At 50.5% G+C, this 27,882-nt stretch overlaps 2 protein-coding genes across 2 annotated transcripts; one reads left to right on the top strand and one right to left on the bottom strand.

The window, feature by feature from the left end:
* The first annotated feature begins 28 nt into the window (after positions 1 to 28).
* ALG1 (ALG1 chitobiosyldiphosphodolichol beta-mannosyltransferase) lies at positions 29 to 14,785 on the top strand. The gene is made up of 13 exons (XM_070413044.1): positions 29 to 236; positions 1,379 to 1,456; positions 1,583 to 1,686; positions 3,308 to 3,456; positions 4,897 to 4,986; positions 5,712 to 5,822; positions 6,795 to 6,916; positions 7,116 to 7,154; positions 7,448 to 7,507; positions 8,239 to 8,349; positions 9,864 to 9,978; positions 10,849 to 10,924; positions 11,961 to 14,785. The coding sequence occupies exons 1-13, from the start codon at positions 29 to 31 to the stop codon at positions 12,090 to 12,092; spliced, it is 1,395 nt and encodes a 464-aa protein (XP_070269145.1). The 3' UTR covers positions 12,093 to 14,785.
* On the bottom strand, positions 13,543 to 27,882 carry EEF2KMT (eukaryotic elongation factor 2 lysine methyltransferase). Its single transcript, XM_070413045.1, has 8 exons — positions 27,787 to 27,882; positions 25,528 to 25,587; positions 22,912 to 22,992; positions 21,591 to 21,692; positions 17,571 to 17,704; positions 17,198 to 17,484; positions 15,797 to 15,946; positions 13,543 to 13,827 (listed from the first exon to the last, which is right to left on the bottom strand). Exons 1-8 carry the CDS (start codon positions 27,880 to 27,882, stop codon positions 13,727 to 13,729), a joined length of 1,011 nt encoding a protein of 336 aa, XP_070269146.1. The 3' UTR covers positions 13,543 to 13,726.

Here is a 27,882-nt window from a genome sequence, read left to right as displayed (position 1 = left end):
GTCACGTGACTGTGACCAGCCGGCCAAGATGGCTGCCTCCTGCGTGGCGGTGCTAGCGCTGTGCCTGTCGTTGCCGCTGCTGCTGCTGATCGCCTGGAAGCGCTGGCGGCGGGGGCGCACGGCCCGGCACGCGGTCGTCGTGGTGCTGGGCGACGTGGGCCGTAGCCCCCGAATGCAGTACCACGCGCTGTCCTTGACCAAGTGTGGCTTCTTCGTGACCTTCCTGGGGTTCTGCAGTGAGTGCCGGGGATCTGGGAAGGCGGCAGCTCTCTCAGCTTGATCACCTTTTCTCTCTCCTCCCTTGGGCAGCGCTCCGCGATGCACGAGCCCGCTGTTGTCCTGGACAGCTGCTGCCAGGTTTCTGCGCAGGCTCTGCTGGGTGGGTCTGCGTGAACAGGCTAAGGGAGCTGTAAACGAGCGCCTGCCATATGCCAGGACAGTGCTAAGCTAAATGAACTCATTGCGTAGTTCTCACTGAACCCTCCTAGTAAGTGGAAAGGCGGGCTGGAACCCAGGTGCGTGTGACCCCAGGGCCAGTATTGGTAACCGCGTCTCTGCGGCTGCTCTTGTCAGGCTGCGTCTGTGGGGACAGGGAGCCTCTCTCCCCTGCCTTCCTCTTTGCAGAGCTCTGCAGGCAGATGTCTTTCATTTGCACAGCATGTCCAGCTTTGCCTCAGTGTGCTGCGTCACGCGTGTCTGTTCCTCCATCCTCCTCCGTGTTGACATCGTTAAAGGGCAGCTCATTCTATATGAGTGCAAAGCAGTAATAAGAGTACTGGTTGCCTTTGGTCTCTGTTTGGAGTCTGCTCTCTGAGGGTGAGGGGGTGGAGTGAGACTTCATGTCTCCCAGTGGTGGGATAATCCCACCATCCAGGGAATCTAGATCAGTTTGAGGGGCTACTATGTGCCAAGTATTGTATTACCTAAAGGTGAATAGGATTCAGGCCCTTCCTCTGTGGGCAGTCTAGTGGAATCTGGACAAGAATTGGCCTCATTCTCTGTTCTGGCAATTGAGGAACAGAGAATTGTTTGGAAAGTCCTATTTTCTGCCCTAGCTGATTTGGCTCAGTGGATAGAGCATCGGCCTGTGGACTGAAGGGTCCCAGGTTCGATTCCAGTCAAGGGCACATGCCCGGGTTGCAAGCTCGATCCCCAGTAGGGGGAGTGCAGGAGGCAGCCGTTCAATGATTCTCATCATTGATGTTTATATCTCTCTCTCCCTCTCCTTTCCTCTTTGAAATCAATAAAAATATATTGTTTAAAAAAAGAAAAGTCCTGTTTTCCAAAATACTCTCCACTATTTTGCCTGAGCTGGCAGGTCATCTGTCTTTAAATTAGATTGTCCTGTCTGGTTCATTAAAGGGAACATTCTTTTCAGACTCCAAACCCCACGACGAGCTCTTGCAGAGTGACAGAATTCGGATTGTACCTTTGACAGAACTTGAGAGACTTGCAGGTAGGGTGCAGCACACTCCAGATTTCTCTGTGTGTGGGGGGTGGGGGAGAAGCGGGGAGAGTGGTGGTGGTGTCTGCAAATTGCCAAGAACTCTTTTCGTAGTGACAGCTATTTTCTCACTTGCAGTTGGGCCGCACATTCTTCAGTATGGAGTCAAAGTTGTATTTCAGGTGGTGCACTTGCTGTGGAAGTTGATGTGCACTGAGCCAGCAGCCTACATCTTTCTCCAGGTATATGTCAGCCCTGCTTCTTTCTGTGAGAATCACTGTTAACAGTTCTCCTTACTTTCCAGCCTTTAAAAATGCACAGGTTGGTAAATAAATTGCACGTCTGTGTGTATAAACTTTCAAGAATATGAATAGGAGACTAGAGTATGTGTCCATTCTGTTTATGGTACCCATCCAGTTTACTTTTCTATGTCATTACAGATAAGTCTCATGTTGTACTTACTACACATCTAAGTGTTTTACATGTGTTAACTCATTTAATTACTGACAGCAATCCTAAGAAATAGGTTCTTATATTACATTTTATTTTATTTATTTATTTTAAATATATATTTTTTATTGATTTTTTTACAGAGAAGAAGGGAGAGGGATAGAGAGTTAGAAACATCGATCAGCTGCCTCCTGCACACCCCCTACTGGGGATGTGCCCACAACCAAGGTACATGCCCTTGACCGGAATCGAACCTGGGACCCTTCAGTCTGCAGGCCGACGCTCTATCCACTGAGCCAAACTGGTTAGGGCTCTTATATTACATTTTAGAGATTTTAGAGATGAGGAGACCTAGATCCAGAGAAGTTCAGTAAGTAGCCCATTGTTACACAGCTAGGAAGTGCTGGAGGCAGAATTTTTTGTTTTGTCAATCTTGGTCCCAGCTGAGTTTTGGAGAGAGTGGAAGGGCGGGGGAGAGACAGAGAGAGAGAGAAACATTGATTGGTTGCCTCCCGTCTGGGCCCCGACCCGGGTCTGGGGATTGAGCCTGCAGCCAAGGTATGTGCCCTTGACTGGAATCAAACCTGTGACCCTTCAGTCTCTGGGCTGATGCTCTATCCACTGAACTAGACCGACTAGGGCTGGAGGCAGAATTTGAACTAGGTAGTCAGTCTGGCTCTGGACTTATGATCTTAACCTCTTCCCTTCACTTTTTAGCATATAGAAACACCTTTTTTTATTTATTTAAACAGTTTTTAAAAAAATTGATTTTAGAGAGAAAGGAAGGGAGCGAGAGGGATAGAAACACCAATGAGAGAGAAACATCAACATTGATCGGCTGCTTCCTACATGCCTCCCTGCTGGGGATTGAGCCCACAACCTAGGCTTGTGCCCAGACCAGGAATCGAACCAGTGACCTCCTGCTGCACAGGCCGACACTCAACCACTGAGCCATACCGGCTGGGTAGAAGCACCTTCATTTAATTGGCTGTTGTACCCTAATTATTTATTTAGTCCTTTTTTATGGTAAAAGAGTATCAATGAATATATGTTTTTTGCATAAATCTGATCTCTTTCTTGGGATCAATTCATAGGAATGGAAGTGCTTGGTCAAAACTGATGCACTTTAAAATGCTGTGGTATGCAGGTAGTCCTAGAATAAGGCTGGGCCAGTTTACCCCCTACCCAAGGGGATGCCTCTTCCCCCACACAATTGCCACCTAACTAAATGTACCTCCTTGGTTCGATGACCTGGGACTTTTCAGGTTGGTCGGTTTGTTTCTTTTATGACTTTTTATACCTTTTTTAGTAAAGAAGAGGGTCTTCTGGCTATCGATCATGTACATTGCACCCAGTTTATTGTCAATGATGGTCTGCTTTCCTCCTCTTCATTGAAGTCTCTCTATATCCCAGAACCCCCCCGGCCTGCCTGCCATTGCTGTCTGCTGGTTTGTGGCCTGCCTCTGTGGGACCAAGCTCGTCATCGACTGGCACAACTATGGCTACTCCATTATGGGTCTGGTACATGGCCCCAGCCACTGCCTCGTTCTGCTGGCCAAGTGGTGAGGGTCTGGAAGGATGGTGCAGATACCTTCCCTAAACTGTGGTAGGAAGAAGGGCCTGGTGGGGAGACTCAGTGAAGCTGGTTCCCTATATACTCTGTGGGGTAAGGGCTAGGCTGGGGAATTGGGCCAATGCTGGTTAAAAGTGATGGAAACAGGCCGAAGCAAAGGACAGCATTTGATGGCTCATGAAACAGAAAAGTCCAGAGAAATGGCTGACTTGAACTCAAAAAGGGTGTTATCAGGATCCCTTTCATCTCTCTTTCCACACTCCCTCTGGGAGGTATTTCTCAGGTTCTGGGAGCTCCCCTTGCTGTCAGCCTCACCCTGTCAGGCTCTGGAGAGAGTGCGCCTCTGATTGGCACCTGCCATCCTGTGACCTCCCACTGAGGCCAGGAACTGTAGCACCGCATTGCCTCAGGATTGGCACAAGTACTCCACTGGGAGAGCTGGGATCCTGGGTGTACCCAGACCAGATTCCCAAATAAAAATGGGCTGCTGCTGGAAGATAGGGACACAGGCCACAGTTTAATGTGGCTGATGAGACAGGGAGAGGGAAAAAGGGCCTGTGGTAGCAGGTTTGACCAGGAGCAGGCAGAGTTGGTCTGTTCTGAGGCCCAGTATACAACACCTGCCTCAGCGGGGATTTGCAGCCTCCCCTGATGGGTCATTCTCTGATGGTGGTAACAGCAGTGGTGGCAGCAGTAATTATTGAGCACTTGCTGCATGCCAGACTCAGTCCAAGTCCTTTATCCCATTTAGTCTACACTGCCCCCCTTTTACAGGCCGGGAAATCAAGGCTGAGAAGAACCATTATATCTCTTGTCTCACAGCTAATAAGTGTGTGGACCAAAATGCAGGCCCAGGCTGTCTAATTCTAGAGCTCTCTGCATCCTGAATTAGCAACAAGCCCCGATACACCAATGGCGTTAATCTGAGTCTCATTCCCCCTTTCTGGTTCTCTTTCAGTTCTGCCCTATCATCAGGTTGCAAGCCTCCGTTTGGAGCAAAACTGTTGTTGACACCTCTCTGTCATTTGCTAAACTCCTCTGTAACACATGGGGAGCATCCTCAGCCCTACAGCCTTTGTAGGGAACTAAAGGCTAAAATTGCAGGGTAGCTAAAATTTAATAACAGGGACTTTATTGTATTTCTTCTTATGGCATGAGAGACTGGATTTTCCCTTCGGTAGCATATATTGTTTCCTTTGAAAGTAATTGTATTTAAGCTGAGAAGCGATACAGTGTGAAGAAAGAGGTGAAGGAATAGTAGCACAGGTGGAACTCAGTACAAATCCTGGGAAGTTATCTTGCCAGTGACCCGATTTGGGAGACCCCAGCTCTGCAGCCTCTTCTGTACGGGAAGGTTTCTAATCACATGGTGGTTATGGTCGTGGGGCCTGGCCAGGGCTCTGGGCTGAGCAACACTGTGTCTTTTCAGGTACGAAAAGCTTTTTGGACGCCTCTCCCACCTGAACCTGTGTGTGACCAGTGAGATGCGGGAAGACCTGGCAGAGAACTGGGGCATCAAGTAGGGACCTGGGGTGGGCAAGGGGCCCCAGCTCAGTTGGTCCCAGCTGCAGTGCTTGCTGTGTCATGTTGGCGAGGCATCTGGAAATATCCAGGGGCCTGGGAGATGGTTATTGTCTTGAGAAGCTGAGGGAGGAGGAGGTTGGAGTTTCTTTCCCAGCCAGCCAGACGGCCCAGGCAGTTTTTAAATACAGTGGAGCCTTGATGTAAGAGTGTCCCAACTAACGAGTTTTTTGAGATACCAGCTGTCTCTCGCCGATTTTTTGCATTGAGTTGATAGAGTAATTTGAGTTAACGAGCTCGCTCTTGGAACGAATTAAACTCGTAAGTCAAGGCCCCACTGTATATGTGTTGGTTGATTTCAGAGAGGAAAGAAGAGGGAGAGAGAGATAGGAACATCAATGATGAGAGAGAATCATTGATTGGCTGTCTCCTGCATGTTCCCCACTGGGGATCAAGCCTGCAACCCAGACATATGCTGGGAATTGAACTGTGACCTCTGGTTTATAGGTCGGCGCTCTGTCGCTGAGCCACACCAGCTGGACTGTCCCAGGCAGTTTTGATGTTAGAACTTCTCTTTCTGATTCCCCAAGTAATTCATAGCTTCTTATTTTCATTGTCTGAGACTTGGATCCCCCAAGTGCCCTTCTTTTTCCACATCTTCCTGGGTCATCTATTCCTTAAGCCCTTCTCCACTCCTAGAGCCTCCCACTGATCTCTTTGCAGAGCTGTGACTGTCTACGACAAGCCAGCATCTTTCTTTAAAGAGACGCCCTTGGACCTGCAACACCGGCTCTTTATGAAGCTGGGCCGCACCTACTCTGCACTCAGGGCCAGGTAGGTCTCCTGTCTTCCATCTTCTCCTGTGTTCGCTGCTCTCCTGGCTTTCCCCCCATCTCTTTGCTGCAGACTTAGGAATCCACTAAATCTATGGGTTGGCTAACTATGGTTCCAGGCCCACTGCCTGTTCATAAATAAAGTTTTATTGGAATGCAGCACATTCATTCACTTATGCATTGTCCACGGCTGCTTTCACACTATAACAGTGGAGCTGTTACAAAAGAGATCAAATAAAAGCTTGAAGTGTTTATTCTCTGGCCCTTTAAGGAAATGTTTGGCCTGCACAAGGCTGTGGGCATTTTACCCTCCTGCCTGCAGGTTCCTGACTCCATGGCGGCGTCTGTGGACCTGTGTGATCTGTGGGGTGTCTCCCAGGGCTCAGGAAAGGCCCTTTGAGCAGCAGTTCACATGCAAGTTGTTTGCTCCTTTCAGTAACCTGGGAGCCAGGTGGGAGGTCACAGCATCTTCATCCTAAGTGGTCGGCAAACTGTGGCTCACGAGCCACATGCGGCTCTTTGGCCCCTTGAGTGTGGCTCTTCCACAAAATACCACGTGTGGGCACGCATGTACAGTGCGATTGAAACTTTGTGGCCCATACGCAGAAGTTGGTATTTTGTGGAAGAGCCACACTCAAGGGGCCAAAGAGCCGCATGTGGCTTGCAAGCCGCAGTTTGCCGACCACTGTCCTAAGTTGAGGGAATGATAAGAACAGGAAGCTGGTGAAGGCTGGGGCTGAGTCGGTCTTGTCTGCTGTTGTGACCTCAGCACCTAGCAACCAATAAATATTGATACAGAAAGCAAGTCACATGTCTGTGCCCGGCCTAGGGTTGTAGGGTTGCTCGGTGTGTCTGATATGGCCATACCCTGACCTTCGGGAGCTTCGGGGCCTCGCTCTGGTGGGCGATGGCCATCCTGGGGCCTGTGGGCCTGCTCTTTGGCATCTTACAGGCTCTGTCTCTGCTCCTTCAGCTCAGATCCCTTGGACCCAGCCACGGAGAGGTCGGCCTTCACGGAGCGGGATGCTAACAGCGGGATGGTGACACGTCTTCGTGGGCGGCCAGCCCTGTTGGTCAGCAGCACGAGTTGGACAGGTCTCAGGACACCCCTGTGCACTTGGGGGCTTGTATGAGCACCTGTCTCAGCCGGCATTCTCCTTCCTGCCAGGCCTGTGTCCCCCACATACATTTGGGGTGCCCTGAGGCCCTGATGAGAAAGGGGAGGGCATTGAGCTGGGTGGGATGGGGGTGGGCGGAGACAGAAACCAGTGTGATACTGTCTCTCTTCTTGCAGAGGATGAAGACTTCTCCATCTTGCTGGCAGCGTTAGAAAGTAGGTGTGTGGCTGTGATCAGGAGCTGGGCTTGTTTGGGGCCGTTGAGCTGCGTGGTGTCCTCTGCAGAGTGTCCCTTCCCCCAGGGCTGCAGGGTGGGCAGCCTGGGCACTTGGGTGGTGGAGGTGGTGGCTCTGAGTCCCCATTTGGGTCATGGAGTGACCAGGCCCAGAACTGAAGTGCCATCTCTGGGAGAGTGACCGTGTGTCTGGAATTGTCCCTCCGCATTCCCCCCCCGCCCCTCCCTCACCTGAGTAGACGATCCTGGTCATCATGTATTTTCTTAAACACAGAGTTTGAACAGCTGATCCTGAATGGAGAAAGCTTGCCTTCTTTGGTCTGTGTGATAACAGGTACTGCCTGGGACCCTCCATGTTCCTGTATTTGGCTTGGGGGCAAGGGGAGGGGAAGGCATCTGCCTTTCTGGTGTGCCTCTCCTATGTCAGGCACGGAATGCTCATTTCCTTAATCCTCATGGCAGCTCCCTGACATAGGTTTTTCTACATCTGTTTGACAGCGGGGGAAACTGAGGCTCAGAGGGCCTCACAGCAGGGCATGGGGCCTAGGTTTGAAACTGAACTTTTCACTTCTTCAGTGGTTTGCAGGTGTTTTTTTTTTAAAGAGGCCAGTGTCTGACATAAAATTGCTTCCAAAGTAGCCCAGTGAGAAGAGAAGCAGAGCTGTGGTTGGAGGAGGAGGGTCCTGGGCCAGGTGTCCCACCTTGCGCACTCCCCTCCTCTTGGCCTCTGGGCTTCCAGGGTGGCAGAAGCCCACTGCACATGCCATGCCACCTGGGACTCCTGGCGAGGCACAGGGCAGTCCATGTGAGAATCGGTGTCTAATTGGCACTCTGGCGCCAGGCCAGAATTTGTCCTGGCCACGTTCACAGCCTGCTGGGCACAGGTTGCCGTGGCCTCAGTGGTCAGGGTGCACACCCCTGGAGGGTTGTTTCTGGAAGGGGCCAGATGGGAGTTTGATTGGAGCTGAGGAGTGTGGGCTTCCTTGGCAGGGGCTTCTTCTCAGGTCTGAGCCGTGGGTGGAGCCAGAGGCGGGCCAGTGCAGTAACTCCGATTTTCTCTGCAAGGCAAAGGGCCTCTGAAGGAGCACTACAGCCACCTCATTGGCCAGAAGCATCTCCAGCACATCCAGGTCTGTACCCCATGGCTGGAGGCTGAGGATTACCCCCTACTTCTAGGTAAGGACGCCTGGCAGGAGGCCTGGTGAGGGGGGCGTTGGAGGGGGGTGGTGGGAGTGACAGAGGGGGCGCTGGGCTGAGGTTTAAGAGGGAATACTTTAGGGCTGGGGGACAGACTTTTTCTGAAAATGACAAGATTGTAAATATTTTATTGGTCTCTGTTGCACATTTGTTTTTGCAACCCTTTAAAAATTAAAAGATATTCTCAGCTCAAGGCCCATACCCACATCAGCCTCAGGCTGAGTTGGGCCTGGCCTTGGGCCCTGCTCCAGGGGCCGCCTGGGACAGAGATGCTGCTTGCCAGGAACCTGTCGGAGGAGCTGCTGACTGAACTCCAGGAAGGGAGGCTGTGTGCCAGCTCCTGGTGTTCCAGCTCCTCCTTGCCCGGTGGGCTCAGGTGCTGTTTGCCAGGGATTGTAAGAGGTTTATGTCTTTTTAGCCTCCACGCCCTCTGTTCAGTCCTGCTCTTCCGTCCAGGCAAGAGGGCTGGGCTGGCTCTGGTTGGGGCCCATTGTTCCCAAGTGCCGGAGGGCTGTGCCGAGATGACGGTTAGGCATATTTACGTTCCCTTCGAGAATGTCCTCCCCTTCTCTTCCCGTCTTCATTTCTCTGCGGAGGGCAGAGTTGGCCTGGTACTGATGCGTCTCCAAGGCTCATCTTCCAGCAGCCAGTGAGCAGTCCAGGCAGAGAGCCTTTGTAGGCAGGCATTTCCAGCCAGTACTTAGTGATGTGAGCTTGTTTATTTGGCTTTATTTTCACAGCGACAGCTGGTTTTCTGTTGAGTCTGCTGTGGGCTCAAAATTTTTCTAATTATTATGATAAAATATATATAACAAAGTTTGCCATTTTAACCACTTTCCCATTTTTAAAAAAATATATTTTATTGATTTTTTACAGAGAGAAAGGGAGAGGGATAGAGAGTTAGAAACATCGATGAGAGAGAAACATCGACCAGCCGCCTCCTGCACACCTCCCACTGGGGATGTGCCTGCAACCAAGGCACATGCCCCTGACCGGAATCGAACCTGGGACCCTTCAGTCCGCAGGCCGATGCTCCATTCACCGAGCCAAACCCGTTTGGCCACTTTCCCATTTAAAGTGTACATACAACTCAGTGGCATGAATTATGTTCACAGTGTTGTGCAGTCATCATCACTGTCTGTTTCCAAAACAGCCTCATCACCCCAAGCAGACACTCTGAATCCATTCAGCATAATTGCTGTGGGTTCTTTTAAAATAAATGGTGGTTAAGTAGGAAAAGGGAGTTTGTTTAAATTAAAATGTCAATGATAGACAGGTAGTTTTCAGATAGGGCTGCATGGCCAGGATTGGACACTCTGTGTCCCTACCATGCACCGGATGCTTGGCCGGCTCCAGCCAGTTCTATGGGGGGTTGGGAGTGTTTCCCACTTCCCACTCCCCACCAGAGGCATCGACCCACAGTCCTCACAGCACGTGTGGTCAAAGGGAGCATGGTCAGTGCTCTGACGACCCCATCCCCACCCCCTCCTCAGGGTCAGCGGACCTGGGTGTCTGCCTGCACAAGTCCTCCAGCGGCCTAGACCTGCCCATGAAGGTGGTGGACATGTTTGGATGCTGCCTGCCTGTGTGTGCCGTGAACTTCCGGTGGTAGGAGCGGAAACTGAATCTTCTGGGAGTTAGGTTCTCAGATTAGCAGCTGGGGGAACCAGTGTGGTCAGAGCTGCCCCCCAGAAAGGCTCCACCTCCTGATCTGGTGGGAGTCCCCGGGTGGGCTGAGTCCTACTGCAGGAGTTGGCTTCCGCTTAGAGCTCATGTTGAAGGAAAACTACTTGTCCTCAATACTCAACTCGGGGCTTGTGCTTAAAGGATAAAGTGGTGGCTGAAATTGCCTGCACAGTTTACGTGATTTTATTTCTCTCTCCCTTTTGTCTGAGCTCATTTACTCTTATTCAAATTAGTCAAATGAGTGTAATTCTGTCTCCGCTCTTCCTGGCAAAGATGGGGGTTTGGAGAGGACAGTGTGAGAAGAGGCTCTAGAAACTGCTCTCCCATGGGCTCATGAGCCAGCCTCTGGACGGAAATCAGGATGTTAGACCCTTGTGTGAGCTGAGCACTGCACTCGGGTTACCCGGAAAAGTCACCCGTAATGTGCTGCCTCCCATGGGGTGCCTTTTACCTTGTTTCTCTGCTGCATGGTTAAAAAACAAGCAGAGCCCACTGAGCGTGTCATCACTGTAAAGAGCAGAGAGCAGGAAAGGCTCAGATCCCTGTTCATTGTCTACCCCCCCCCCCCCCATGCCCTCAAATCGGTTTGGATTTTTGCTATGTACCTTCCCAGGTCTATTTTCTATTCAGATGTCAAACCTAAGACCAGATTCATTGGAACCAGACTGACTATTCCTGACCCCTAGCTTAGCCTGTGGGTGGGGAGTGGTGGCATGGGGGTCCAGGTGGGCACCTTGGAGTTCTGGTGTCTTCTCCAGGCAGCTCTCAGGCTTCCCTCGATTCTCTCTGCAGCTTACATGAGCTTGTGAAACATGAGGAAAATGGCCTGGTCTTTGAGGATGCAGAGGAACTGGCTGCTCAGCTGCAGGTAGTGTGTCTGCTGCCATGCCAGGGCTGCAGGGCTTCAGGCTGGCACTGGGCCATGCCCCTGGACTTCTTGAGCCGGCGCTGGGTCTGGGGAAAGGCAGCAGGAGGGAACGGCGGTCCCAGAGGTTGGGCCTCAGTGGGCTCGGGGGAATTCAGGCACACTCCACCTGCTGCTGGGTTTGTGGAGCTTATGCCACGCAGATGATGTTGCACAGGTGGACTGTCATTTAGGGAGCAATGGATATCAGGAGGGAGAGTGAGGAGTGAAGGGAGCTTCCTAGACCAGTCTTGCAAGATGGACGGGAGTCTTCAAAGGATACTTATTTCTTATTACAAAAAGTCATATGTCATCATTTTTGATAGTTGAGACATGGGTGGCAAACTTTCTTGAAAGGCCCAGCTAGAAAAATCTGGTGTGACTGTATTTCAATAAAGCTGTATTTACAAAGGCAGGTGGAAGGTCCAATTCAGCCTATAGACTACAGTTTACAGACACCCGACTTAGTTTAGTGAAACTGGAAAGAACACAGACATTGTCTTGTTCCCAGCCCATGGGCTGGACGGTGCTGGGCAGAGACTGAGGGGTGGGTGCTCTTGGAGGAAGGAACAGCATGGCAGAGGCTGGGGGCTACTGCAGGTCAGTGTGTGGATGGTGAGCACTGCAGCTTGGCCGAGCTGTTGAGTAGGAGGAGTAGGAAATGGAACATGGCTGGGGTGTGAGGGGTCCAGTAAGACCAGTGAGGGAGGGGCTGGCTGGGCCAGGGAGGTCAGGCTCAGAGATGTTTGAGACCAGTTTCCCATGCTGTGTGGAAACTGGGCAGGCTGGTGCAGGGAGGCCACTGGAGGCTCCCAGCCACTGTTGGTGGTAGTGTGGCCACAGAGGGTTTCTAAATCACTGCCCGGACAACTGTTTTGGGGTGCAGCTGTGTTTGGGGTGCAGCTGTGTTTGGGGTGCGGCAGAGGTCCAGGCTGCTGGGAACAGGGGTGGGGGTGTTGGGAAGCGGTGATGAGGGAAGTTTTTGGCATTTTTCTTCTAGATGCTTTTCTCAAAGTTTCCTGATCCTGCTGGCAAACTGAACCAGTTCCGGAAGAATCTTCGGGAGTCCAAGCAGCTTCGTTGGGACGAGAGCTGGAAACAGATAGTTCTCCCTTTGCTTGTGGACACATGACCCCTTGGGCCAAAGACTGAACCCTCCTGAGCATGTCCTGGTGTTGGATGTCACAAAGAGGAAGACCCTGAGGCTCATGCAAACTCCTCCCTGCTCTCATTGGCTTCCCACCAGAACCGTGCTCCATGTCCCTCCTCCAGCCTCTTCCAGCTGCTGTCTGTTCCCTGCGCAAACTGTAGAGCAGCGCCTCCCAGTGGATGGCAGTTGAAAGGATAGCAGCAGGTGCTATGCATGGGATGAAATTATTCCCCCCCCACCCCTTCCTTTAAACTTTATTCAAAAGGCGAATTTTGGCAGTTTCATGACCACTTTGGTTAATAAAAAGTCATATGGTCATTTCTAAGTTGCCAGACAGTCTCAGTTCAGGACAGAGAGGTGAGGGCAGCAAGAAAGTTTTCATTTAATTGGCGCTGGTATAGATGGCTTCCCATCCCTGGGGACACTCAGTTGCACCTCTATGACAGGGGGATGTGCTTTTCTCATGCTGGCTGCTCCAGTTTTGGGAGGTCCATTCTACACAGAATCTGTTGGAAGCCTCATTGCTTCCTGTTTTTTTTGAGAATGATTTAAATACCTCCAGACAGCCAGGCTGTGGGCCTGTGCTCAGAGTGTTATGTGCATTGGGCTGTCACAGTCAACAACATTAACACATCAGAAACGGAGGAGAAATCCCAAACCAAAGGGCCACAAATGAAATTCTCAATAAGATGGAGAAGGCTGTCTACCAAGTGAAGTGCTAGTTCCCGATGTATATTGTCAGAGACCATTTCATTGCTCTTCATGCTTTATGAAGGGTAAAAGGGTTTGGGTGATTGGAACCGTTAAGGGGAGAGGATCTGTAATAAGGAAATCTTTACAGAGCACTGGAGTATGAGTACCACATTTTCCTAAAGTCGGAGAAAGAGGTGTCTGCCTCGCACCTCAAACTTTGGGAGGGAGCTTCCACAGCTCTACAGGTGAGGCTAACCATGTAGCAGGGGATGTGGGGTCGGCACATCTCAACAGCCAAGAGAGGCTTCCCACAGAAGCTGAGGAAGGGCCAGCCTTCGGCTTGGAATGAATTTATTCTAATGACTGGGAATCTGTGGCCCAGGAAACTAGTCCAGCCTTGAGTCACCTCTCTCTCTCCTTTCTTCCCTCTAGTTTATTACTTTCCTGTTAATTGCCTGTGGTCTATTCAACATCTCTTTGTCCCTGTTTTTGTCTCCTGGTGTCTGCCTCTCTCAGCATCTGTTCTGTCATGTCCCTAATGTTTTGATCCTGCCTTGACATGGGAACCGCGGCCCCCACACTGTGAGCAGATATGTGCCATGTGTACTGTAGGATGTGTGTCCAGAATGGAGGAAAACATACTTGATACGTATGTTTTTACCTGCACAAGTGGAATGCTTATCTCTGAGCCAAAATTTTCGTTTCTGGTTTATGGTGATTTGCTTACAACCAGAACTGCTGACAGAAAGGGGTACCCCCACATTTGAATAGTTATATTTCATTAGAACAAAGTTGGTGGTTCCTGATTCAGAATTGAACACTCTTCAAACATTTAAGTCCAGTGAAAGTTTTATCAGCTTTCCCACATAATTCTTTCCCAAGTGATTTAATTTTCGTGGTAATTTCCCCAAACATCTGCAAACCTACAGCATTAGTTTCAGAATTTCCATCTCCGAGTGCTCTTCGTAGGGAAATATCTTCTGGTTGTGGCGAGGCACTGCTTCCCATGAGATCCCAGCCTTCCCTGGAAACAGAGCATATGTGTCTCAGGATGGTGGGGTTTGGGGACAGGATGTCGCCTGTCAGTGCAGGGCTGCAGGACAGGCCTGGGAGTGGAGAGCGGGGGAGGGTACAGATTTTCAAGCCCCATCCAGACACCTAGAGTCAGCCTCTGGGAGCAGGACCAGGAATCATGTTTTTAAACACTTCATGACAGCCAGGTTTGCTGTCTCTGCCCATCGGCCATGCCCATCCCCAGAAGGTCATGGCCTGTCTGGGTTCCCTGTAGCTCTGCACCTATCCTACACCTCATCAGGTGCAGCCAAGACCTGAACCTGCTCTGCCTGACTTGTCAGCACGTGCCTCCTCACAAAGGCTGGACACGAATCTGAAGGGGCAGCCGTCCTCTTCATGAGCACAGATGTCTGAAGAGCCACTGGTGAGGTTCATCTTGTAAGTTTTATTTTGAATGAAAAGTTAATATTTAAAAAGGAAATAAAAGTGTAGAAGCATCTATGATCCTGCTGTCCAAGTATAACAACTGTTAACTAGTGTCTATTCCAGATTTCCCCCATGTGAATAGTAATATAAAGGTGATTATTTTTTAAAATAAAAATTGGCTTATACTATTTATGCTGTTTGGTACTTCGCTTTCTTCATTTAAAATATATTGTAGATTTTGATGGTTACCAGACGGGAGGGGGTTGGGGGATAGGTGAAAAAGGTGAAGGGACTGAGAACTACACACTGGTAGTCATGGAGATGTAAAATACAGCAAAGAGGATATAGTCAATTATACTGTAATAACTATGGTATTAGATGGTTACTAGATTTATTGGCGTCATCACTTTTTTTAAAATTTATTATTGGGGGAGGAGGGGTCACAAGATGGTGCATGGTTACTGCCCAGGAAATTGCCGGCGTCATCACTTTTTAAGTTACATAAATATCTAATCACAGGCTTGTACACCGAAAACTAATATGTCAACTGTAAATTAAAAATATTAAAAAATACATACTGTAGATACTTTTTCTTATAAGTCCCATCTCCAGAAGGACTTCATTCTTTTCGAGGCTTACAGTACTCTGCCAATAGGACATGGGCACGTGTGGGTGGGTGTTCGGGTGGTCTCTGTGTTTGTCAGCAGAGGCTGCTGCAGGTGGGGCTTTGCTGGGGGAGGGTGTTGGGGCAAATGGGTCCTGCACTGTTGTCAGGTTCTGAGATAGAAGGCCTGGTTGGGCCTGGCAGGTGGTGGGAACTGCAGGGCAGTGGGTGTGGGGTGGGAGATTAGGGGTGGAGAGCAGGAGTTACTTAGCCTCCCTACACCCATGTTTCCATGGGCAACAGAGGATGACACCCCTCCAGCTGTTAGAGGGGCTGGCACATGTCAGCTTTGGGGACAGTGCCTGGTCCGCAGCAATGCCAATTCAGGGCTGTAAATGGCAGACTCCTCTCCCTTCTGAAAGTCACCCCTTGTTCTTCCATTTACTGTGCATTTAATCCAGTAATAGCAGCTCCCGTTTTCCTGGGCGTTCCTGTGAGTCAGGCCCTGCTCCACCTCAGGTGGATGTTTCTACTATATAGATGCCCCGGAGGCAGTGCCAGCTCAGCTCCGCCAGGGCGGGTGTTGGAACCAACTCTAGAGCCTGTGCCTGATGGCAATGTGGTCTGAACTTCGTCTACCCTGACACCACTGGCATCCGCCATCCCGTCCACTTTACAGCCAATGAAACCTGCCCTAAACACATGGCAGGGCTGCTGGTCCCAGCCCTCCAGGATCACGGTGTGCACTATCTCTGTCCCCCGGAGCCCGCTCTCCCCCCTGCCTCCTCTGCTGACTTCAGGGCAGGAGTTATCGCCCAGCTCAGCTTCTGGTTTGTCGCTGGGGCCCCATTCTTTCACTTCCCTGGTTTCTGCCTCACTGGAGTCTTGTGTGGGGCCAGCACAGTGGCCCCTGCAGGCTGGATGGCTTCTCAGCCTGTCCTGGGCTCACCTAGCTCAGTGGTGAACAGCTGGCATGTCTCTGGGTTACGGATGGTGAAGGCAATGTAGGCGTCAGGAGCTTGCCGGTCCTTCTGGCAAGCAGAGAGTGTCTGCAGGACCCTGACCAGCGAGAGGACAGTTTCTGGGCAGTACAGCACATCTGCAATGAAAAACCCTGGGTCATTAACAGGGACTCCCTCTAGGATTCAGGACCCCAGAATGGAGAGTGCTGGGTTGTGCCAACCTTGGTAGCAGGTCAAGGGGCAGGAAAGCAGCAGTTCTATTAGATGGAAAGAAAGTTATGTATGTATAAAAAAAATCCTTGGGAGAATGAAAGCTGCTGAAAGACAAGGCAACAACTGAAAAATATCAAGGACTCACTGTTGTTCCTTTAAAAAAAAAAAATCAATTAATAAAGCAAACCTGAGTCTGCTTCAGACTTCTTGCGTCTTTGCTCTCTGCAGGGTGGGGACCACCTTGCTCCGGCCTGACAGCCAGGCTTACAGGGATGGTGCCACCTTGGGGTGTGCTGCTTGGGCTCTGCGCTCTGGCCACTGTGTGCCTATGGGTCTCAGGGCTGTGGCCCAGGACCAGAGGTATAGACAGCTCTGTCAGCCAGGGGTTGAGGTGAGCCTGGCAGAGGATAAGGGGTCTGTTGGTGGCCAAGCCAAATGTCCCTTCTCTCAAGGAACCTGTCCTTGCACTAGAAGCGGGGGGTCCCCTCTGTGGGGACTCGTCTCCGAAAGACACGGTGTGCATCTGGGATAGAAACATGCAGGAGCTCTCCTCAGGGCCACACAGACATGTGGCGATGGTACCGAGCACAGGGAAGCCAGCGCTGACAGAGGTGGGGCACTCAGAGCGCCTTCCCTGACTCAGACTCCACTATGGTTGGACGGTGAGCCCATGGGTTCCCGTGACACACAGAGGACTCAGACAGTCCTGGGAATATTGTGCTGTTCCTGTGGCCCTGGAAGGACAAGGCTGCCACAGCCATTTCCCACCCCCTCTGCCTGACGATGGGGCTGCTCTCACTACTTAATTTAGGTTCTAGATGGCAACTGAGTGGCCTCCCTCAGGCTCTGGAGAGGGACACAAAGGCCGGGCTAATAGGGGCCTGCTCTGCTCATCCCAGGCCTTGTGGACAAGAGCCAGGTTCATTTATCTGATAGAACCACTACAATGGGAAGCAAGTAGCCACTTGCTCAAACAGGCGCATGTGGCTTTAGGGCACCCAAGAGGCACACCCTGTGCTTTGATGTCACTCTGGAGGCTCACAGTGACCCTTCCAGATGTCTCATCCATCCGTACCTCCCTGACCCTGCGGAGTCCATGGTCCCCTTCCCTAAACTGAGAGTGGGTGGAGCCACAGGGAAGCCACAAATGGAAGCCACAGGGGGCTGAATGGCACCTGCTGCGATGATGACGTCTGGCTGGAAGGCAGCGAGCTGAGGGGCTGTCACGATGTCCCAGTCCAGCTGTGCCACCGTCACCGTGGGGCTCTCTGTGTTGTGTCCTGGGTGCTGCGCAGGGGCGGTGGCATCTGACTCTAACAGGAGGCCATTGAGAAGGATGTTCCCTCGGAGCTGCTCGAGGACAAGGCTGTGACAGTCACTGAAGACATATGCTCTAGGATGGCACATCTTGCAAATGGCCAGGCCTGTGAGGCCGGCTCCACTGCCGAGCTCTAAGACAGTCCTGAGTGGGAGAAGGGAACACGTGTTTGAAATCGTGCTGGGGAAAACTCGCCTTGGTACCCTGCCTGCCCTGTGCCCCGAGGTCACCTGTGAGTGAAAGCCGCTGGGTTCTCTATGGCCCATTCTGCAAGGTAGAATGCAGCATTCCACGTGACCAGACCGGTGGTGCCATGGGAAATGATGGCTGAGCTCTCAGAGAGTGTGACTGAGTCCCCGGAAGGCTGGATGGAGACAGGTAGAGAGATAATCCAGCTACCAGAAGACAATAAGCTGGCATTAAAGAGAAAAAAATCACAGCAGGTGGATGGCTAAATAAACTGGTATGCCCATGCCATGGAATACCACACAGCAATAAAAAAGAACAAATTGTTGACACGTGCACCAACCTGGATGGATTGCAAGGGCGTTATGCTGAATGAAAAAAACCAATCTCAGAAGGTCACATACTGTGTGATTCCACTTATCTAACATTCTCAAATTACAGAGTTGTGGAGACCGAGAAACAGATCAGTGGTGGGGCTGCCTGGGGTAGGAATGGGGACTAGCCATGGGTGTGACTATGAAGGGGTGGCCTGAGGGAGGTCTTTGCCGTGACAGAACAGTTCCGTGTCTTGACAGTGGTGGTGCCTGTGTAGGTCCCCACATGTGGTGGACGACACAGAATTACACACACACCGTGCCATGTCAGTGTCCTGGCTGTGATGCTGTGAGTGCCAGGTGTTTCCGCTGGGGGACACTGGGGAAAGAGCACGTGGGCCTCCCTGTACGATTTCTGCAGCTTTCTATGAATCTATAGTTTTCTATAATATAAAAACGTAATATGCTAATCAGACCAGATGTCCTTCTGGACGAAGCCAGGGTTGGGAGGGTGGAGCCCCTTGCACGACTTTCATGCATTAGGCCTCTAGTTAATAAATAAAAGTTACACCTCTCTGGTACCATGAGCTATATGTGAACAGTCTCAGTGTGTGGGGCTTCCTGAGTTCAACCTGACATCTGGGGCTGGGGGAGTCTCTGGCCTTTGGAGTTTCCTGTCATTTCCATCCCCACAGCAAGTGGGGGCCACATGCTTGGCTTACTGGGATGTGTTTCATGGAACATCCAGTCCTGAAACATGTTCTCCAACCTGGGGCTGCTGAGAATGACATCCCCAAGATGCAATCACCCACTCTCAGTCTTCTATTAAGACTGGGGGTGGGGAAGGGAGGTCTGCTTCAGATAGATTGGTCAGAGATAGCTTTTTTGAGGGGGTGACATATGACCTGAGATGTGGGTGAAAATAAGTGAGGCATGTGAGGTTCTTGGGGGAGAGTATTCTAGGCAGAGCAAGTGCAAAGACCCTGAGGCAGTGTTGCAGTTAGTGAGTTCAAGGAAGAGAAAGAAGACCAGGGGGCTGGGGCTCAGGGAAAGCAGAAGGTACTAGACAAGAGAGAAAGGCTGGGGCAGGGCAAGTGGGACTCATAGGCCACCTAAGGAATTAGGATTGAGTGATGGTGCAAAGAGAAGCCACTGGTGGGTTCTGAACAGGTGAGTGACATGATCGGATTTCTCTCAAATCAGGGGGATCACTCAGGGGAATTTGGGGAAGATGGCTGCAGAGTACTTTTGAATCTTCCTGAATCCCTACATCAAGAACAGACAGAGCAGTGAGATAGGGACAACATTTACAACAAAGTATCTATCTCTGTGAGCCTGAAAATATCAATAGATGAGGGGAAACCACAGGCATAACCCTCATGCTCATTGTGTCTATGGAGACAGAGAGGGAAGCAATGGGGCATGCGGCTGACCTGAGGACAGGAGAACCCAGAGCTACAGGCATTCATCCGGATGCAGGGGCCGGCCAAGAACAGCAAGAACACCTAGAAGGGAACTTGACCACCCGAGGTGGTCAAGGACTACACAAAGGAATATGAGAATGAAAACAAAACAAAACTAGATAAAGTTAAGAGAAAGAGGAGGTGAAATGAAGTGATTTTTAGAAATAGAAAAGAAGTCCGGCTGATGTGCCTCAGTGGTTGAGTTTCGACATATGAACCAGGAGGTCATAGTTCGATTCCTGGTCAGGGCACATACTTGAGTTGCAGGCTCGGTCCCCAGTGTGGGGCGTACAGGAGGCAGCCAATCAATGATTCTCTCTCATCATTGATGTTTCTTTCTCTCTCCCTTCCTCTCTGAAATCAATACAAATAAATTTAAGCCCTAGCTGGTTTTGCTCAGTGGATAGAGCATCGGACTGCAGTCCTGGGTTCGATTCTGTTCAAGGGTACCTTGGTTGCAGGCTCTTCCCTGGCCTGGGGCCCTGGTCAGGGCTTGTGCAGGAGGCAACCAATCGATATGTTTCTCTCACATCAATGATTCTCTCTGTCTTTCCCTCTCTCTTCCACTCTCCCTAAAAATCACTGGAAAAATATCCCCTGGTGAGGATTAACAACAAATGTGTGTGTGTGTATGTGTATATATATATATTCCCCCCCTAAAAAAAATAAAAAATAAATTAAGAAAGAGATTGCTATGGGATGAACTGTGTCCCTCCCACCCTCCCAATTCATATGCTGAAGTGCTAACCCCCAGCACCTCTGAATGTGACCTTATTTGGAGACGGGGTCTTTACAGAGGGAATCAAGTTCAAAGGTCCTGACTGCATCCTTATATGAAGAGGATATCAGGACATCGAAACACCACAATGGATGATGCTGTGAAGAGACAGGGAGGAGACGGCCACCTGCAAGCCGAGGAGTGGCTGGACGCAGCCTTCCCTGCAGCCCTGCTAACACCCTGACCGTGGAGCTATAGCTTCCAGAACTGTGAGGTGATACATTTTGTTTAAGCTACATGTTTGAAGGTACTTTTTAATGAAAAACAAAAGCAAAGAACAAGTACTAAAAATTATAAATTAAGAAAGCATTCCTGAAAAAACAAAATGATTTGAAATAACACTGAAGGAATACAAACATTGCTCCTGGGATCACCAGCCCCCAATAATCAACCCAAGATACATTCTAGTAAAATGACTGAACTTTGAAGAAAGAAGACCCTTTGCCCATCGAAGAGAAAAGGGAGAGAAAATTAGATTATCATCAGGCTTTCCCACAGCAATGCTTCATGCCAAAGAAAAGGGAGAAACATATTTAAGAGACTCAAGGAGAGAAAATATGAGTCAGAATTCAAGTATAAATGGCTCATACTGTTATCAACATGTAAGAATGCAGGGAAGGTCAATCCCAGAAGCCCTTCTTAAAGAATCTATTAGAGAACAAACTTCAGACAAACAAAATGGCTAGAGAGACGTCAACATGTGGATTGAGGGGAGCTCTAAAGACATACAGATTGAAAAGGAAGAGACTATGGGATGTGTGCTAGGTCATTCATGTCTATGCCCACCCCCTGGGCCCCATGTCTGTGTTATGTTACAAGGCAAAGGGATCTGAAGATGTGCTTAAGGTTACAGAACTTGAGATGGAAAAATTATCCTGGATTATCTGGGTGAGACCAATTTTATCATCTGAGCCCTTAAAAGTAGGGCCTTGTGAGCTGGCTGCCAAAATTCTGTCTTTTGACTGAAGTGACGGTTACCAGGGTGGCTGCCTTGCAATGATTCAATAAGCTGTATATTTTGTGTGGTTTTCTGTATCTATGCTTTATTTTATGGTAAAAGGTTAAAAACAGACAAAAACATCCAAGATCCCTTTGACTGTTGTGTGCAGAATGGATTTTTGTGGGGCATGAAGCTGGAAGACCAGTCAGAAGGCTGTGACAGTGGCCCAGGCTGGTGAGGATAGTGGTGGGGGAGAGTGGGAAGTGACTGCTGTCCTATAACACCCACTTATCAAGCATTTACTGGGAACTGAGTGCCATGTTCCTGCTATGTAAATACTATGCACAACCTAATTTAACTCCCAGCCACCCCATAAAACAGGTACTATTATTTGTCAAAGTGCTTGATTTACAGATGAAGAAACTAAGCTCAGAGGCGGTTAACTGACTCCACCTAAGACCACAGAGCTGATGAGTGAACCCATGGGAGGCTGCTGGAGCCTGAGCTGTAACTCTGTGTGCAGAGGCCGGTGTCTGGCCTGTGGGGGGAGGGAGGCGCACGGCTCCTACCAACAGATAGCTCCTGTGGCACTGAGTGGGCTCCTCGGCTGTCAGGATCTCTGCCAACGCCTCGTACAGCTCGTCCAAAGGCTCTTCATGAGCAGCTTCGTGCTGGGGGTGGTGGAGCGAAAGCTTCAGTAAGAGCATTAAATATGGACTCCCATGAATCAAACAAAGGTCCTGTCTATTTGCCTTTACTCTGACTTCTAAAAACAGCTGGAGGATTTTCACTAAATATGGTGAGGCAGATTGGGATGGACTGACGTACATAGGCTACCTGCCATATAAAAAATTCACTCAGTGGGGGGACCTGGGCATCTCAAAGAGGTATAGAGAGGGCGAGGGTGAGAATAAGGTGTAATCTATGGCAGCAGAAACGGAATGGCATGAGAGCTGCTGTGTGACAGGGACAGAGAGCTCTGCCCTTTGACCATGATGTCTGGGATGGAGAATACAAATGGTGCTTTTAAGTGGGCCCAGGCAAAAGCCACAGGATGGGCACTTCAGGGTGTGGCTTCATCAGTGGGCAACCTGTCTTGCGCCCCATGGGGGTGGGGTGGGGTGGCATCGGTGGCCTTGCTCCCCCTAGTGGTGTGGGAGAGACCTGCTGGTGACTGCTAGATGTGCCATGCTGGTGAGAACGAGGGATGGATGCAATGGAGAAGTCAGGATCGCTCCACGTGCTAAGCATGGGTGAGGCATGGCCCTTGTATTCAGAGGCCAAACAGGTCAGGCCTCCTACTGACCACTGAGGTTTTGTCTTACTGAACTCCAGTCTAACATGAAATTCAGCAAATTTGGGTTCAACTTTAAAATCCATCCTGTATCAGTCAGGAAAAGAGCTATTCTAGTAGTTCATTGGGAGGAAGGTAGTAAGGGGAACTAGTTATAAAGGCATTGCAAGACCTAAAACCTCCAACAAGGACAGGGCAGCAATCCAGAGATTGGCAACAGCAGGAAACTGTCAAAACCTCTCAGGTGGGAGAAGAGAAGGAGAAGGTGGGGATGCGATGCTCAGGGCTGCCCGGTAGAAATGACAACTCGCACAGGGACCACAGAGGAGATGCAGCTGCTGCTGGAGATCCCTCGAGGCAGAGAGGGAGGAAGGCCTTGGCGTTCTCTTTCCGCCCTCCACAGCCTTTCATTGGTCGAACCCAGCTGGGAGACAGTTGCCCAGGGAGCACCTGCCATATGGGGTTTGCAGAGGAGGCAAAGGGCATGGGACGGATCTGAGCTCCAACAAGCAAAGCTGGGTAGAGGGCCCACTTCTGGAGAGCCAGCCAAGTGCCAGATGCTGTCTGGCTACCAGGCAGACATGCCCACCACTGACCTTTCTGATGAGCTCCGAGAGAAAGCACCGGGCATACTTCACAGACGGCGGATGCTTCACGCACAGAGGATGTTTCACGGTCTGTGACAAGGGACACATGTGAGTTGCTGAAGAAACCCGGCCTGAAGTCTCCCATAGGCTCTAAGTGACTACAGAGCAAACCCCAGTTACCCGATCCCTCAGCAAACACATACAGACACAAAGGTTCTGGCTCTAGGTGATTCTCATGCATCTGAAAGAGCAAGTCTTCAGAATAAGCCCTTTCCCAACACTTCTCTGCTGCCGCAGCACAGGCTGTGGCGGTGTTTCTGGGCAGGAACGTGAGGCACAAGGACCCAAGCAAACACCCTGCTATTGACTGAATGTCTGCATCTCCCCAAATTCATATGTGAAATCTAACATCCAATACAATGGTTTTATGAGGTGGGGCCGTTGGGGGGTGATTAGGTCATGCAGGTAGAGCCCCTAAGAATGGATTAGTGCACTTATATGAGAGACCCCCATAGCAGTCCCTTGTGCCTTCCACCATATGAGGATTCAATGAGAAGATGGCCCTCTATGAACGAGATAGCAGACCCTGAGCAGACACTGAACTTGGCACCTTGATCTTGGACTTCGCAGCCTTCAAAACTGTGCGAAATAAATTACTATTGTAAATGCCCTAACCGGTTTGGCTCAGTGGATAGAGCATCAGCCTGCGGACTGAAGGGTCCCAGGTTCGATTCTGGTCCAGGGCATGTACCTTGGTTGCGGGCACATCCCTAGTGGGGAGTGTGCAGGAGGCAGCTGATCGATGTTTCTCTCTCATCGATGTTTCTAACTCTATCCCTCTCCCTTCCTCTCTGTGAAAAACCAATAAAATATATAAAAAAATAAATTACTGTTGTTTATAAGCCACGCAGTCTATGGTATTCTGTTATAGCAGCTGGACTGGTCTAAGACACACCCCTTCCCAGGGCAGCCAGCATGAATGAGAGTTTGTAGTAAGGACAAGTGTGGGATTGACTGGCTCCATGGAAGAGGCAAGAGCCCAAATGGTGGAACAAGGCAGATTTGGCACCTGTCCTCCTGGAACTCAAGGAGATGAGCAGGAGCCAGACCGTGATGAGTGCTCTGATGGCCATGGGAGCTCCACCTGGGACGTGGAGGAGGGGAAAGGGGGCTCTCAGGGGTGACAGTTCAGTGGAATCAAAAAGCTGGGGAAGGCCAAAACCGGTTTGGCTCAGTGGATAGAGCGTCGGCCTGCGGACTGAATGGTCCCAGGTTCGATTCCGGTCAAGGGCATGTACCTGGGTTGCGGGCGCATCCCCAGTGGGAGATGTGCAGGAGGCGGCTGATCGATGTTTCTCTCTCATCGATGTTTCTAACTCCCTATCTCTCTCCCTTCCTCTCAGTAAAAAATCAATAAAATATATTAAAAAAAAAAAAAAAAAAAGCTGGGGAAGGAGATCCAGGCAGAGAGAACAGCTTAAGCGGGCTCCAAGGTGGCCATAGCCTGGCATTTTGGGGAGGGCAGGGTGACAGGAGCAATGAGAGTAGGGACCAGTTCCAGGGGGCCTGTTGGCTGGAGGGACATTATTTTACCCAAGGGCAATAAAATATCCACACACTGCTCAGGGGCTTTCTAGTTGGCTGGTGTTAGGTGGGGTAAGAATCAGAGTAGTCTACAATGAACAATAACCTTGGACATCTCTGAGTTCACAGTCCTGAATACTAGATTGCCCTGAAGTCTTCCCTAGTTACAGCTCCACCTTCTCTACTTGGTGGTCAGAAGGATACCCCTGGTTTACCCTCCACATAGGAATTCTTTTTTTTTTTTAATCCTCAACTGAGGATGAGAGAGAGAGAGAAACATTGATCAACTGGTTGCCTACCGTATGTCCCCTGACCTGGAATCAAAGCTGCAACCTTTTGGTAGACGGGACTATGCTCAGTAACCAACTGAGCCCCATTGGCCAGGGCCACGCAGGAATTCTTAATCTGGGTTCCTTGGAGGGCTTAGTGGTGGGAGGAGGATCTGTGACTCCCCTGAATTTGTATTCCAAATGTATTCTGATGCATTTTTTTTTTTCTGGGGGGAGAGCCCATAGTTTTGGGTTTTGAGAAGGGTTCATGACCCTTCAGAGGATTGAGAGCCAGGAGGCAATGTAATCTGCACTTGATCCACATGGCCAGGGGCAGGTGCGGCACAGTGGTGGCTCCACATATACCCTCACCCACACGCATCTTAGAATCCAAAACTCAACTCCAAAAAGCAGGGGCTCACCTACATCTGGAAAAGAGACACAAGTGGGCAAGATGTGCATCTTTATTTTTCTCTTAAATGTAAAGAAGAAATTCTCTGGACAGTTAGCAAATGCTAGATGTTCCCACAGCTGTCACTTGTTTTCTCTGTGGAATGTTTAAAAAACATCTGCCAGACTCCCTCCTCTCAAGTAGATTTTTGTATATTCTGATATCTTCATCTAAGACAGAGCTCTCTGCGGTGCTCCCACCCAAATGCAGAGCCTTTCTTTTTAAAGGAGACAAGCACAGGCACTGCACTTCTGTCCTGTCCTCATGGGCACGTCAGGAGGCTGGTGACTGCATCCCAGGGATTGACCCTGTGATTCTTACCTTCTGCAAAATATCCAGCAGCAGCTCAGAACCGGAGTCCCTTAATTTCTCTTCTAGGCTCTATTTGGAGATAGATTGGGGGAGAGAGAGAAATCAAGACATTTTCACAGGAACATTAAACATGCAATAGGACATGTTGGAAAAGTGCTAAGTGATCTCTCCCCAGGGACCTGGGCGGGTGAAAGCCTGACCTTGACAAGTCTCAGGTCATACCTGGATGAGTCAGAGAAAGAATATCAGGAGATAGACTCTTGGTTTGCATTAGCCCTGGCTGCTAAGCCTCGCCTGGGTCACAGACCGGCTTGGTGGCTGCCCTTGTCAGCCAGGAATTACAGTTAGTCAGGACGTCAGCGCCTGGTGGGCTTGCCTTGGACTTGACACTGAGTTAATGTGCAGCTGCCAGGCCCAGCTTATACACTGTCCTCTCCTGCAGGGGACTGACTCCTGGTAGTGAGCTCAGGCTCCAGAATCAGGCAGACTGCCTGGCTGGTGTGCAACCCTGGGCAGATCCCTTTGTTTCTCCAGAACAACTTATCACATGCTGTAAGACCTGGCCCTGGCCTCTCTCTCACCTCACTTGCCATCATCCATCTCACCTCTGCTCATGGCACTCCCGCCACACTGGCCTCCTTACTGCAGCTTGCTCTCACTGGCAGAACCTCTGCACTCCCTGCTCCCCAAGACCTCCCACAGCCCACTGCTTCACTGTTCAGGTCCCGGCTCAAATTTCCCCTCTTGGAGGCCTTCCCAGATTCCCCTCCTTTAATGAAACATTTCCTTGTTTTATTGACTTTATAGCCACTGCTATCATCCCGTGGCATTTTCTTATTTATTCATTTACGTGTTTATTCTCTGGCTCTCCCATCTGAACAAGGCCTCATCTGTGTGCTGCTGATCCTGGTGCCTGGCTCCAGGAAGGCAGTCAGTAAACATTTGGATGGAATAAACATACTAGCTAACACTGACATCCATTTACCATGAGCCAGGCACTGCTTCAGATACTTCACTGTCATGTACTGAGGTAAGCATCCTGTTTTACTAATAAGAAAACCACAGCCCAGAAGTATGCAGTCACTTGCCCAAGGTCACACAGCTTGTATGGGATTGGGCCAGGATTCCAAGCAGGAGGCTCTCAGGTCTGCACTCTACCTCTCTTCTAGTCAAACAACCTGTGTGGCAAAACACAATAATAGTAATAGCACCCACCACATGGGCGTTGTGGGCCAGCCTAAGCATGCATTTAGCATGGTCCTGGCACAGAATATGCGCTTATTTTACGTGAACAATTTTAGCTGCTATGGAATTGGGTTCCATAGATGCTGTTAGAAAGGTTTACATTTTGGGTTAAAAATGTACATATCCCTTTGTGACTGGAAATGAGCTCTCAGAATGCTAAATGGTTTATGTCAATAAAATACAAATGACTAACGAGGGGAAGACCCGGGAAGAATACATATCCAAACTGAGTCATCCCAGTGAGCTCACCGCACATGAATTATAAAGGAGGCAATGTCATTGGAAATCTCCTTGGCAGGAGGAAGCTGCTGCCATGCCATTGGCCTGTGCAGTGGCAGGTCCCCAGGGCAGGGGAGCGGAGACCTCTACCGTCTATTTTCTGGCCGGCTTTGTTCCTCTCTGTCTCTTCCATCCGAGGCTTAAGAGCCTCCAAGTTGCCTCTGAGACGATTTTGTCCAAAGCTGATAGCACCCAGGGGCGTGCGTGTGTCTGTAATTGGGTGCGGGGGGGGGGGGGGGGGGGGCGGTTGTCTGTGATCTGGTCACTGCGCTCATTGCAACCTGATCTCCAGCTGTGCTGGAGCCTTGACCGTTAAAATGGGCAACAGCAGCTGTTTCTCATGACCGGGATGATAACTGGCTAAAAAAAAAAAAAGAAAAAGTCATGAAAATTATTGGGAACTGTCCATGACCCTAAAAAGCTGAGTGAAAAAGGGAGTTGGGAGGAAACCCTGCATTCCTTCAATTCGTGGGACCCAAGTCAGCACAGGTAGCGGAGGGCGGGAAGGGCCCAGAGGGGAGGGAGCTGATGGACGGGGTGGGCTTCCCGGGGCGCGCAGGTGCACCTCCTGCTCTCCGTCACCAGCCCTCGCGGCCCCGGCGCAGCCCCAGGACGAGGACCAGAGGTATGGCCCCGACACCCGAAAAAGCCGAGGCCGTCCCGTGGCGGGGAGGGAGCCCGTAGCGCCACCCTCACCGGTCCTGCGCCCCCCGCCGCTCGCACTCAGGGCGCCCCGCCGCCCACCTGCCAGGGGAAGGAGCGCAGCGCGCGCGCCGCCAGGAAGCGGCGCTCGAAACTCTGCAGCAGGCGCGAGGCTTCCACGCTCTCCTCCGGCGCCAT

The sequence above is a fragment of the Myotis yumanensis genome, unplaced genomic scaffold, assembly GCF_028538775.1.
Source record: "Myotis yumanensis isolate MYYU_CA2020_CCGP unplaced genomic scaffold, mMyoYum1.0.hap1 SCAF_4, whole genome shotgun sequence".
In the NCBI taxonomy this organism is placed as follows: Eukaryota; Metazoa; Chordata; class Mammalia; order Chiroptera; family Vespertilionidae; genus Myotis; species Myotis yumanensis.
This window is presented reverse-complemented; position numbering and strand designations above follow the sequence as displayed.

Excerpts from the sequence above, each read along its gene's own strand:
- ALG1 (XM_070413044.1), top strand. The coding sequence starts at position 29 with ATGGCTGCCTCCTGCGTGGCGGTGCTAGCGCTGTGCCTGTCGTTGCCG. Across the intron at positions 4,987-5,711 it reads GCAGAGAACTGGGGCATCAA|AGCTGTGACTGTCTACGACA; the intron begins GTAGGGACCTGG and ends ATCTCTTTGCAG. Across the intron at positions 7,155-7,447 it reads CTTGCTGGCAGCGTTAGAAA|AGTTTGAACAGCTGATCCTG; the intron begins GTAGGTGTGTGG and ends TCTTAAACACAG.
- EEF2KMT (XM_070413045.1), bottom strand. The coding sequence starts at position 27,882 with ATGGCGCCGGAGGAGAGCGTGGAAGCCTCGCGCCTGCTGCAGAGTTTC. Across the intron at positions 22,993-25,527 it reads TGCTGGATATTTTGCAGAAG|ACCGTGAAACATCCTCTGTG; the intron begins GTAAGAATCACA and ends CCCTTGTCACAG. Across the intron at positions 17,705-21,590 it reads GCCACAGGAGCTATCTGTTG|CCTTCCGGGGACTCAGTCAC; the intron begins GTAGGAGCCGTG and ends GTCTCCATCCAG.